This window comes from Aptenodytes forsteri, unplaced genomic scaffold (assembly GCF_000699145.1).
Source record: "Aptenodytes forsteri isolate BGI_AS27 unplaced genomic scaffold, ASM69914v1 Scaffold270, whole genome shotgun sequence".
NCBI classification, from domain to species: Eukaryota; Metazoa; Chordata; class Aves; order Sphenisciformes; family Spheniscidae; genus Aptenodytes; species Aptenodytes forsteri.
Window position 1 is genome coordinate 3241943 of NW_008794631.1, and position 13338 is coordinate 3255280.

The 13338-nt window shown below is 38.2% G+C and overlaps 1 protein-coding gene across 7 annotated transcripts in view; it reads left to right on the plus strand.

Moving 5' to 3' along the window:
* Positions 1-10118: 10118 nt before the first annotated feature.
* LRRFIP2 (LRR binding FLII interacting protein 2) overlaps positions 10119-13338 on the plus strand; it is a 50621-nt gene continuing 47401 nt past the window's right edge. For all 7 annotated transcript variants that reach the window (XM_009273487.2, XM_019470543.1, XM_019470545.1 and 4 more), the window contains exon 1: positions 10119-10220. In XM_009273487.2, coding sequence (XP_009271762.1) covers positions 10131-10220 — 90 coding nt within the window. In that variant the 5' untranslated portion in view covers positions 10119-10130. The remainder of the gene's footprint in view (positions 10221-13338) is intronic.

Sequence of the window (13338 nt, forward strand, 5' to 3'; positions counted from 1 at the left end):
GCGGGCGGGCAAGGGGAAGCCGGGACCGCCCGAGCCCTTCCGGCGGACTGCTCCCGCACGCCGGGCTCGATCCTTCGTCCCCGGCCCGCAGGCCTGCGGGAAGGTGCTGTTCACGCCTCGGTACTGAGTGGAAACGGCGGAATGAGGGGGCGGAAGAGGAGAGAGAGAGAAAGGAAGATGTCCTGAAATCTCAGCTGTGTGTATTCCAGTGCCTTTGTCGCACTTCCTTGAAGCACGTTACCACAGCTTCGCTGTTTCCTAGAGCAGCAGGGCGTGCCCCCTCGGTAGAGAGTTATGGTAGGGTTCAGTCAGGCTTTATGATGCTTAGTCGGGCTTTTTATTTTGTTTCAGAGCACGCTTATTTATTCTTAGTATGCCCTGCTGCTATAATCACAAAGAGAGTGTTGATGATGATAAGAGATGGGCACGTTCATGAATTTGGAAGGAGCCCGAAAACAGCTCTGGGCTGTGATCTGCTCTGTGTGTTCTAAGTGATTTCCAGTTTGAATCCTAGCATGATACTTTGAAGGGCAGTGTTATGTATTTCACTGATAATAAAAACGTTTTGTAGATGAAGTGGTACTACGTCGAATTTGTATGATCTACTCAGCAACTACCTCATTTTCGAGAGAGTTACAGACATTTTTGGCTTGAAATGAGGAAGGTCTAGGATCGGTTTTATCCCTTTGAAGTATCAATGTTAGCACTGGACATCTTTGGAGATGTGTGTGGGGTTTTGTTACAAATTTCCTGTAAGATTAAGTCAATGCTTGTTGGGCAAGTGCTTTAAAATTCATTGTGTCTTGACTGTAAAGTGATGCAATTAAATGTATTGGGGCCCAGAAACAGTAATCTTCTTAATATACATCTGTTTCCTTGGTTAATGTCATTGCTTGGTGATGATGTAAGAACAGATGAAAGGTGCTCTAGCAGTACAAAATAGTTTGACGTACAAGACATGCTTTTTCCATTGTTTTGTGTTACTTGGGTTTGGAGATGTTTACCTTAGAGTGTGAAGTCAGTCTTACCTGAACCGAGTTCCTGGTGGTAGCTGAGAACTTATGAATAGAAGGCAGTTGTGTGAAATGTGTCAGGTGTAAGCTTGTTGTCCTAAACATCAGTATTTCTTGTGAACTGATTCCAAAGGAGCTTATTTTTTCTCTTTTTTAATGACACTTATTGTCACAGAAGATGGCATAGTACTTTAACTCATGTGAACTTTTAGAAAGTCCTATTTAAATTGGACTCCAAGTAGTGGGGATCTGTAGAACGTGTTGAGGTCTAGACTTTCACATAGTGCACAAGTTTTAATGTGCATATACCCAAAAAACCTAGATTGGTATCATATAGTTGAATAGCTCTGGTATATAATGACAACAGAGGATTAAAAATCAGTAACAGATTTGATACTGTGTTGGTTTTTGTGTTTGTAAGATCCTGATGTGAAGGTGTGTGGTGATAGTTATGGGTCAGTACAGTCTAGTAGTGTTACAAAAAATGATCAGAGATGTTTTCTGAGAAAGTAATCCAAATTTATTATCTCAAATATCTGGAAGCTAGGTAACATGTAAGTGTGTGTAATGGACAGTTTGTGTTTATGCATTACATGTCCTTGAAAATAGTTCATGTAAATAGTGCTGTCTGCTTGTGAAGATGATAAAGTTCCTATTTTTTTCTATTAGGCATGCAGAGTTAGAGCTGCTCCAAGGGAAGAGGTGAAGGGGCACCTCCCAAAGGGCCAGGTGGGAACAAGTGTTTCAAAGCCTACCAGCCTGCTACCACAGCAGAGGGCTAGTCAGCAGGAGTGATGTCAGCTGATCGAAGAAACAGCCAGTAGAGATAGCTCTAAAGGGTACCCAGGAGAATTTGTCCTGCTTGCTTCAGTAGCTTTTCTTCGTTGTACTGTAACAATAGCAGTAGTAGAAAAGAGTGTAGGAGTGTATTAAATTGCTAATGGAAAAATATCTTAAATAGTTGCAGCTTGTTACTGAACGTGGGTTGTTACCATGGGGCGCTGTTTGTTTCATTAAAAAAATGAAGCCTCAATATAGTAGCAGTGTTTTGTTTTGGGTTTTTTTAATGAGTAATAGAATAATTCTTTTGCAAAATGACAGGAAGGATACTAATTTTGAAAAAGCTGACAGTGTAAAAAAATGATGGTTGTTCCATTTTAGAATAAACACTTATGGAAGATTCTTGTGACTTTATTTTTTATTATGCATTCCCGTAACTTTTTATGGTGCTCATAGTGCTGTCATTTCCTCATATTTTAAAATCATGTTTGATTTCTTAGTTTGTTCCTGGATCTTCAGCATTTATGGTAGCACTGATTCTAGAAAAGTCCAACTGTGTTACACTGCTGCTCTGAAACCTACATATGCTTTACATTGTGCTCTGAGAGATCCTCTGGTGAGTGACATTGTAAGAGCTTCACAGATGCTTCTTGTTACTGATGATGATATTGTGTGTGTAATGTTATATTTTGTGGAGTAATGGTGTCTCCCAGTGCAGCTGTTAGCAACTGACTGGCAGAGAACTCATACTTCATAAGATAAGTGCCACTGCTTGAAGTTGCATCACTGCATGATGTTGTCTTGGAATTTTGGTAATTTGCAAAGACTGGGGAAGGTCACCAAAGACAGCTTGGTGGGTCTGAAGGTGCCTGGTAGTTCTACAGGGCTGTAGGGTACATTGGTACAGTTACTGTCTTGCATTGCTTTAAGTTTACCAACACTAACCAGACATGGTTACACTTTATGGCTCCATCAGGCAACGCTTTTGCAGACTGCATAATGGCTTTTTGATTGTCTGAACTGGTGACTTTCTGTTCAGTTATAGCTTCATAACAGCAACAAACTGAGGGATTTTAAACCCCTCTAAGGAATTGTCATTCTGTTGCTAAACACCATGAACTCATAAGAAGTTGCATTTCTCAGATTTTAAAATGGCAAATGGACTACAAATATGCTGCATGAAAAGGGTAGATTGTGCAGTTGTCAGCTTGTACTGGATTAACTGTCAACTCTGCAAGGAGTAACTCTTTTTTCTGAAGAAGCTGACATGAGCTTGTCTGCTCAGAGCAGAAACTTTGTGCCAACGTTTCTGAAGTGGACCATGATTAGAGATGAACAGGTTTTTTTAAAATGGAAACACTATTCATGAACTGGAATAACTTTGCCTCCATCATAGTGGTGAGCACTCTAATCTTTTGGTAGACAGTAATTATATGCTTTTCCCAGTCTTTGCTTTTTCCCTTTACTGTTAGGCTCTTTTACTCATATTGGCAGCTCTTTTTTGCGATAGCTCTAGTATCAGTTAATCTTTTTCTGAACAAGGTTATTCTGAATGAAAATTCTAAATGAGTCCTTAAAACTATTGCATTAAAACCCTGTTTATTTCCTTCTCTCACTCCCCACAGACTCCTTTGTTGGGTCATGGTCACCCTATGATCATGCAGCTCCTTTTCTTTCTCAGGTGCTTCTGGGCCCATGGACAGACATACTAATTCCAAAGAGCATGCCCTTGTATAGGGGCATTCTTCTGGGCAAGACTCTTATGTTAGTCTTGCATAATTTTAACTCAAGTATTAAGTAATGTATTTTTATTCTATGTCCATTTATTTCTGTGTCTGCTTTAGAGTCTGCTTTGACAAAGCACTGAAGGTTAAGCGAGTAAATTGTGATTTCCAATGTGATTCTGCTCCTTCTCAAATATGAATGGTACTTCTGCTGTTTTGCAGTAATAATACCTCTGGCTTGTTTGTAACTTTGTGTAGCTAGAGCTGCAGTTTCATGAGACAGTTCTTTAAAATTGCTGGGTTGGGTTTTCCACTGTTGTTCTGAGCACATTAACTTTTAGAACTTTGCTTTAATTGCGGGTATGGTAGCTTCCATACTTTCACTCAGCAGTATTCATTTGTTGAAGTAAAGAGCAAGCGTTCAGTTAACTTATAAGGTGTATTTAGATTCTTCAGTTTCGGCTGCATCATCATTGCATAGCACTCCTGCTTCTTAGATCTTTTTAGTTAGCAAAAGCTTTTTCAAATACCTCTCTTTAGTAGATTTCACAAGTATATTTTTTTAGTATATTTAACATTTGTGGAACTGTCAAAAATTCAAAATGAGTTACTACTGTTTGTGCTTTATCAGCAACCTGTGATTGGTTAGCTGCTGAGGAATGGGCTTTTTTCTCCTGCTTCTTACATTCATCCTTCCTTTTTTTTAATGTGTTTCTAACATTATTTGTCCAAGTAACCTTCATTCATATTCTTTATTTTAGGTTTTTAGACTGTTTGGTTTCAAGAAATTCCAGCTTTCCTCTGTGTTAATGTTCCCCTCTCCCACTGGCTTCATTGCCTTTTTGTTCTTATGAAAGTAAGGAATTTAGCCACTAATTTAAATTGAATCAACTTATAACTGAAATTGATCACACAGACTATTACTATGTATTCTATAAGAACTTTGGGTTTTGTTGTGAAAATGTTTAGTGCTATGTCTTGTTTGTTAAGAGACAGATAAAATTCTGTAACAAAGCTAGGTATTCACGTACTCTAATATTGTGAAATTACGTTTAGATGAAATTTTATAATGAACAACTTCCCAGTAGTGTTTATCTGTCTTATCACATGTCAAAGATAGCAATTCCCAGCAGCAGGGGCAGTTAGCGCTATTGCAGTATTCTGTACAACCTCCTTTATGGTCCACTTAATTCAGATGTTTAAAGGTGTGTAGCAGATAAAAACACTAACTTTGCAAGCGGACAACTGCAACTGCAAGAAACTTTGCCTGGATATTATGGACAAAAGGTGCAACTCCTTCCCAGGATTAAAAGAATTTACTTCTTTAAAGATACGAACTGCTATGTTTGTGTCTTTGGACTTGAAATGCAGGTGCTGCTGGCTTATATTCCAGTATTAATTAGGAAACTATGAGGCTGGTTCTAGCAGCCAGTGGTTCTAGAGCAGGGCTGCTCTCTTCTGTTTGTGGATCAAATACACAGAGATTGTTTGTACACAGGTGAATTTTAATTATCTTGTGGTCTTGAAAGAGAAAAGGAGAGTTTCAGTCTGTTTTATTTATAGCCTGTTCACACTGTAGTATCTGTATGCCTTGCATGTATGTGATGCCAAATACACTGGCATAGACCCAGGCATCAGAACAGGTGGTGCCATTGAAGGTGGTGAGTGATAGGGCTTTAAACTGTAGCATGGCTTCTGTTTTACTTAAGACAAGTCATAGTTTTTTCTAGGAAGCGAAAAAGAAACAAAGAGAACCTTTAGTCAGAAGGTAATAGGAAGAAGAGTAGACAGCAAAGACTTGGGGAAGAGATAAAACTTATATAGGCCTGAAGTGAAGACAAATGAAGGAGGGAACTTGAGGGATTTCCTCACAGGTCTGCTTGGGGACTTAAGACACTTTGGTTTTTTGGAATGAAATACAACAGGATGTCACTTCATCAGTCGTGTTACAGGTTGTGTTACCCAGCCTACAGTAAGAAATAAACATGTAATAGATGTGACTCAGGAATTCTGAACTGTAAATGCAGCAGACTATAATGTACTCTCCTTTTATCTTTTATAGTTTAGGAAGGCCAGTGTAACAAACTGTTCTTTGTGTGGTTGTGTTTTGTTTTGGGGTTCTCTTTAGTTCTGTGAAAATTCTGTTACAGCATATATTAAATTATTTATAACATGCAGCAAAATAATTTTTCCCATAATTATCAAGTTGTGGAAGTGAAGCACCTAAGAGATTTCTGCATGCATGTGAAATACTTGGCACCTAATATTTTTCTGAGAAGTAACATCATGATACATTTAGTATTAGACTAATTAGTCTATTAGCAATAGGACTAGATCTCTTTAGTACTGGACTGTATAACAAGATATGACATACTCGCATACATCAGCTCAATTAAAAGTTGCATGGAATGGAAGAAACTGTGACATGACCCTTGAAGGAATATTAAAACATCTTATTAAAGAAAGCTTATATTGAGGTTTAGTTTCAAAGCTGGCAGCAATAACTATAGAATCATACAATCTTTTATTTTGGAAGGAACCTCTGGAGGTCACCCCTTGCCCAAGTGTGGTCAATTAGAGCAGGTTTTTTAGAACCTTGTCCAGTCAAGTTTTGAGTATCTTCAGGGCTGGACTTTTCACAGCCTCTCTAGGCCAATGTTTAACTACCCTCTGTTCTTCAGCTCCAGGGTCCTCTATTTGCACATAATTCCTGTGGAAGACGTGGGCGCTCTAGATGTGCGTGCACCTATGCTGTTCCCTACAATGAGTGCACCTCACAAGCTTGCATTCATGCACCAAAGGTGTGGGTTCTCCTCCCTTGCTGCACCCTGTGCTGACCACCTGCTAGCTGGAGTGCAGGACCTTGCATAATCCAGGAGGGATGCTGCACTGTCTGGCCTGGACAGATACCATGATGCGCTCAGCGGGGTGACTTCTGGCAGCAAACCAGGTTTTGACTGCTGCTGCTTCCTCTCCAAGGCCTCTCCCATTGGTACAGCTTTTCATATTTTTTTATACTCCTTTTCAAGAGGACTCCTTTATTTCAAACACTTCTTTGTCATTCTCTAGTTACTGTTTAATCTAACTGATGATCTTCTTGCTCTTCAACATGACCAGTTTGGGGCAAATATCCTCTCAGACGATTTTGCATTTTTGATTAACACACACACAAATTCCTATTGTCACATTTGTTATTATCCAGACCTTTTTGCCAAGGTGGGCCTTGCAAGCATCCCCCACTATGTCCCCTGTGTCACTAAGCAGTGGCTCTACAGTTTTCTCAGTCTTTCTTTCGCTCCCAATGTCCTTATAGTAGCCTTTCTTTTTGTCCTTATCAGCCTTTGTTAGTTTTGACTTCAGCTGAGCTTTGGCTTTCCTAACTACTCCTTGTAGGCAGAGGCAACATCTCTGTATACCTTCTAGGTAATCTGTCCCTGCTTCTTTTTTGAGGGTTGGGCTCAGTCAGGAGTGCTGTGCTCATCCTAGGTGAGAAGTGTGGCAGATGGCCGGAAGGGATGCCATGCTTGCCTTCCTCCACAGTGACTTTGGCACAATTATGCTACAGTGAGACTGAGATGAAGTGCTTTCTGCTCGCTTAAACCATCAGCATCTATATTTTTTCTAAATTCATTACTTTATGCATATACATTAGTACTTATTGTCAGTCTGAACATAGCTATATTAAAAATAGCTATAGAACCTATTAAATTCAATTCCCCAAATTGATCTGCCAGCTAAGAGAATCTTACTGAATTAACAAACCGAAGTTAGTTGTCTATTAGAAGGGGTATGTTGTTTAAAGGATGTCCACAAATGCAGTTCAAGTCTATGGTATGTGCAGTTATTTTGCAGTTTTTTCTTACATGGTAAATATTTAGTTAAGAAATACAACCCTTAACATACAAATCAAAATAATTTAATTTCATGCTTAGTGACCTTTTTTAGTAGACAGGTTTGAGTTCTGTTGCTTACATGAACTGATTTATTACAATAATATAATTTCTTGATTTTTCTTTTTCTTTTTTTTGGCTAATATATAACCTTGTGGAAACCTTCTGTAGTAGGGGCGTATTTTATGTGTTGATGCAACTTCTACTTTGGGCCCTATCTGCTTTTCTTAATTGAAGTCAGCCAATAAGAATTACTGAAAAAAGATGCAGATTTTTGGGGACATTTCTTCTGAATATGGGCAGCAACCTGTAGCTCTGAGCTTAAACCTTTGCCATAGAGATCTCCAAACTGCTTTCTGCATGTATATATCTAAATTAATCTGAATACAAAATGTAAGTTTGCTTGTTTTTCACACTGAAAAGACAGACTCTTACCAAATGGATTAACAGTGGCAATACTTGTCCCAGGCCTTATCTCAGTCTCCTTTCACCCTGAGTTTGAGCTCTGCTGTTCTACTTCCAAGACCCATCCCAACCTCTGATAATAGTGAGGCTGGAATCTTGTGTTTACACAAGGTTGTGTTTACAATCTGTTAACACCAGAATTAAAGCCAAAACAAACAACAACAAAAAATCATGTTGTGGGGGAGTAACAAATAAATTGAACCATGAGACACAGGCAGACACTCCCGGCAGGTGAGTCCTGTGTGTTGGTCCAAATGCCTGTATTTTATCCAAACACTCTGCACTGCAAAATGAATGAGGAGCCTGTGGAGGAATGGATGGAATCCAGGGGGGTGCTTGTGTTGACTCTTCCCCATCAGGAGCGTGTTCATTACTAGACGATAGAACTGCATCCTCTCTGTCCCCTTCAGATACTGTGGTTTTATTCCTCTACTACTCATCCACAAACACTGTAAGCTCTCCTTTAAGGTTTTTATGCAATGGAGTTGTTGCGCACCTGCAGTATTGAGTATGTTTAGCTTTGGTCTCAGAATAGCAACTGGAAATGAATAAGATACTGCATAATTGTTGTATCTGTCCTATGCAGGAGCTTTTAAGAAGGGGGACGTCTAGTTTCAAGTCTTTGTTGTCTTTTCTCTCTTCAGCAAATATTCTATTTCCCTCATCTAAGCACATAAAGAATAGTAAAATACCTGCAAAATTTAAAGCAGAATAAAAGACTTCCTGCCTGCAAGGAAAAGAGGACTAGCAGCATAGGGTGATGGGGGGGGAAGAAGTGTAGAAGCTAAAATAAAGAGCTGTGATGCTACTTGATATCTTTGAGTGCCAGAAAGTACCCCAATATATTTTGGCTTTGTGATTGCTGTATAAAAATAATAAAGTAAAAACTGTGCTTGCACAAAAATACCCCTGTGACATTCTTTTATTCCCCCCCCCCCCCCTCATTAAACTGTAAGGAATTCTTGAATGTTTGCTGGTTAGACCCAGTATGAAAGATAGTTCTTGCACCAATTCAGTTTCAAAAGGATAGCCAATAGTAGTTCTCTTCTAGACCTTTTCTATTTGCATGAAGAAAATTTTGTTCTAAATAAGGTGTTTTCCCAAGCCCTGTGTGGGACGCTTATCTCTTTTATATCAAATAGCTGGACTACCACCAAATTCTGATCTGGCATTTGGAAGGACCTGGATGTTTGGAAGTAGGGTTTCTTTACGATATTTGAAAAAACTAAATTAGATAATTTTTTTGAGTAATGTTTTGCTGTATGTGTTATGTTTTGGTTTGGTGGTGATTTTTATATTCTTGCAATTGATAACAGGTTTCTGGAAGAAGACTAATAGGCTACTTTATGTATTATTCTGGGTATATGATGCTAGTATGTTTCTCTCTTCACTTCCCAAATTAGGAATCTTGTTAGGCAAAAATAATGTTTGTTTGTATAGAAATGTCTTTACTTCTACTTCAGTAGAAGACTACAGTTCTTATTCAGTTGCAGCTGAATGAGAACAGCTGCATTAAAATATAAGTAAGTCCCATCTACCTGCTTGGATGCTTTGAAAAGTGTCTGCTGAATCTATCTTTTCTGTTTTGGAGAGAGCTCTAATGATCGTGTAAGTTTAATTCTTGAACCCATTGTTGCCTATAGGTTTTCTTCGCATCCATAAAATTAAATGGATACTGATTTTTAGGAGTTGTGAAAAGTGACAGGGTATATAGGTATCATCATTGAGCTAGTAGCAGTTGACATTTGTGCATAACTTTGAAGCTGTAGGTAAGCTTATGGGTTCTGTTTGGTAGAAAAATGCTGTGTGTGCACCTTGTAGGATGCAGTGGTGTTCTATAAAGCTGTCACAAGATTTTGCGATAAAGTTTTCCCAGAAATACAACTGCTGGATAAATTTGTGCCAGTGGCATGTAGGTTTCTTGAGTATTTACATAGCTAAAGAATTGGAAAATTTATTACATTTTGGGGTGTGGATCACTTGTTTGTTTTTAATTCCAGATCTGAAAACTGAGCTTTTTCCTGTCTGTTTTTGCAAATACAGAACCGGAGAATAAAAATGGGAACTCCTGGATCAGGACGGAAGAGAACTCCAGTGAAAGACAGGTTTTCTGCAGAAGATGAAGCTCTGAGTAGCATTGCCAGAGAGGTTTGTTAATTTCAAATTGTCTTAAATTCAGTTTGTTTGTTTTTAATTCCAGATCTGAAAACTGAGCTTTTTCCTGTCTGTTTTTGCAAATACAGAACCGGAGAATAAAAATGGGAACTCCTGGATCAGGACGGAAGAGAACTCCAGTGAAAGACAGGTTTTCTGCAGAAGATGAAGCTCTGAGTAGCATTGCCAGAGAGGTTTGTTAATTTCAAATTGTCTTAAATTCAGAAATAAGGATGAAAGTGATCTCATTATCCAGAAAAAGTTAATCTTTTTAAACTGTGCATTGAAAAGTGTAATTAGCCAAAAATATAACAATTAATACAAACTAAGAGTATTTTCAATCAGAAAATAACATTTACTGAAATGTTGTCACAATGATATATTAATTGTACAATTAATGTAACTTTGTAGGATCACACTTAAGCTGAGCAGATATTTCTACAGAGTTATATGCTTAGCTAAAGATAAATAAGAAATCCAGTTGCTATCTCAGGTCTAAAACTAAAAAAAAAATCCCCATTTATCCCATTGCAGTGTGTAGTATTCTTAATATGGTAAGTATAGTGTATTAACGTTGAATGAGTAACAGTCACTATTAAAAGGTATTTGTAATATATTTCAAATGTGAAAAGTTACATTTCTGTCAAAATAAGCCTAATATGTACACTATACCAGGACTTTCTTAAGAGTCACCACCTGAAAAAGAGAGCTGGAGGTAACCAGCTAAAAATGCAGTTAACAAGAAGTTGATACAAAGGGGAGTTTTGTATACAAAGGGGAATTTTGTCCCACTGGATATAGGAAGGATATACAGATATCTATTTGGACTTGAGTTTTTCTGGGAGGAAATGCTGAGACTTGTATACAAACAGTACTAAGGCTTTTGTTTCCAAGTGATACAGAAGCTTTGAGATACGCTATCTACAAAGCTGCTCACCCTAGTTGACATAAATAAGTGCAAAATGCAGTTTCTAACTGGCCTTGTAATGTAAACTGTTGCCTGTATGTGTATAGTATATATACATATGTGCATATGTAAGACAAAATAGGTAGGTGATAGGTCTTTGAAAACACAGCTTCTGTATGAATTTTCAAATGTAGCCATCATAGACTGTAGGCAAAGGAAATGCTCTGTCAGCAAAAAAATAATTTTTTCATTTAGTTGGTAACTTTCCAGAAAGCTATGTTCACACCAAATCTAATGGAAGTTCTCGCCCTACCAGATACGTTCTGTGTGGGACTTTGGGTCGTGTACAGTCTCACTCATCAAGTTCTGTCTCCCATTTTTGGGGAAAACACTTAACAAAGGAGAAGGAAACTGGCTTTAAATTTCTCTCGAGTATCTCTGCGTGGTTCCAGTACAGTAACATCAGCTTGCAACTTAGCCTAGAAAAAAAGGTCTCAATAGCAAGGTGTAATAAGTATTATCTTACTTAAAATTACTATGGGGCTTTGTTCTCTTACATTGCTAACCACCTCAATTAAAATTAGAGCATGAGTGTAAATTAAACAAAAATGAAAGGTTTTTTCCCCCTTAATGCTGAATTAAACTAATACTAGGTCTCACAGCTAGAGGTCTGTGTAGGATAAGCTGGCCCTTAGATCCCATGTCAGATAGCAGCTGTTGTCATGGAATTGGTAGCTGTAATTCATAGTATTAGCCAACTTATTCTAAGGAAAACTTTTGCTTTAAAGGAACAGAATGCATTTCTTGGGATATAACAGCAGAGGCCAGTTAACAAAACTAAGTTGTCTTTAAATAACATCTGATCTTAGTGTGCCATACATATGCCTTATCACTTGAGGCTGGGGAAAAGTTTTCAGTTACCATGTTGACATAGGGCATGCCAGTTCTCAGTGCGTGAATATATGGAGTAGGTCTACTTTACTGTTCTGAGGCCATTATCTCAGCAACATGGCTTGCTTGTATTTTTATTGTCAAAGGATGTTTTGTTCTTCAACTTCCTCTTCTGAAATTACCTTTTTAGCAGATGTTACTTACAATAGTTGAATTGAGTCCTGTAATCCAGAAGTCAGATGTGTTGTGAGGAAAATGTTCTTAAAAGGTGTTCTAGGTATCAAGAGATGGTAAACAGAATATGCTGAAACAAAAGGCTGGCACTCAGGATGATCTGCGTGGAAAAAAAACTGCATAGAAGTGCTCTGGGATTCAGAGCAGTCACAAAATGGCACTAGGAATTATCAGAGTTTGTAATACTAGCAAAGACTTCTAGCATAGTGTATGAAGCTTGAGGGTTTTTGCCTCCAAAAGTTCAGATTTCAGAAAGCACTAATCTTATTCTTTCTCACCACTCTAATTTGACAAAATTGAGATTTCCTTCTTCTATGGGACATGTCAAAAAAAGTGGCGTCTTCCTTTTGCTACCAATAAACATCTGCTTTCTAGGAAATTTTGTGTCAAGAATTCTTTGGTACTGATCCAATAAATTAATTTCTATATAGTAATTTTTTTGCACTGGTTGAATCTGATGTGTCATCTTATGAAAATATTTAATGGAAGACAAGGGCACTATTATAGGATCTGAGGGGCTATGTCAAACTACTTCCTTGTGAGATTTCTTTCATTTTTTCCATCTTTCCTCTGCATCAGAAAACTTTTCCTCTGCTGGTTGTGTCTCCTCCCCTTCACTTCTTGTAGCACTAGCACTGTTATGCAGAGAGTTCTTTCATATCTTTTTCCTTGCTGTGGGAGTTTGCATTGAGACAAGCTCTTCTGCAATGCCTCTGCACTAAACAAGGCACAAGTATGCTAAAACTTCAATGTTTAAGTGAATTACTGCCTTATTCCAAGAACTTCTGAGTTACCAGACCTCTTTCTTCAGGACCTACTTGTATTCTGTTGTGTGTTATCCTTCCTGGCATTGAATTCCCTGTGCTCCTTGAAACTGAGGAAGAGTAAAGGTGATGTAGGTTTCCAGGGACAGGGATCTATGCATCCTTTTCTGGAAGCAATGCGTTCTCCATATTATTCAGTGTCTTAAGTGAGATTGGTTGCAGTTGATCAGTTTGGAAGTCTTACCTTGGTACAACAGGGAGGATTACCAGTTTATCGTGTCTGTTTCAAAAGCTGTAGAAACAGGTGGTAGGTTATGTTGTCCAGGTGTTCCCTGCAAGGAGAAAAGGAACTCCAAGTGTAAATGCACCCAACTACATTTTAGTGGAGTATTGGCAAGTGTCATCCGATTATAGCAAGGTTAATTTGAAGTCAGCTAGTCTCTTATTTAAAAAAAAAAAAAAAGCCCCTCTCCTGAAAATATGAAGAGAAAAAAAAAAAAAAAAAAAAAAAAAAAA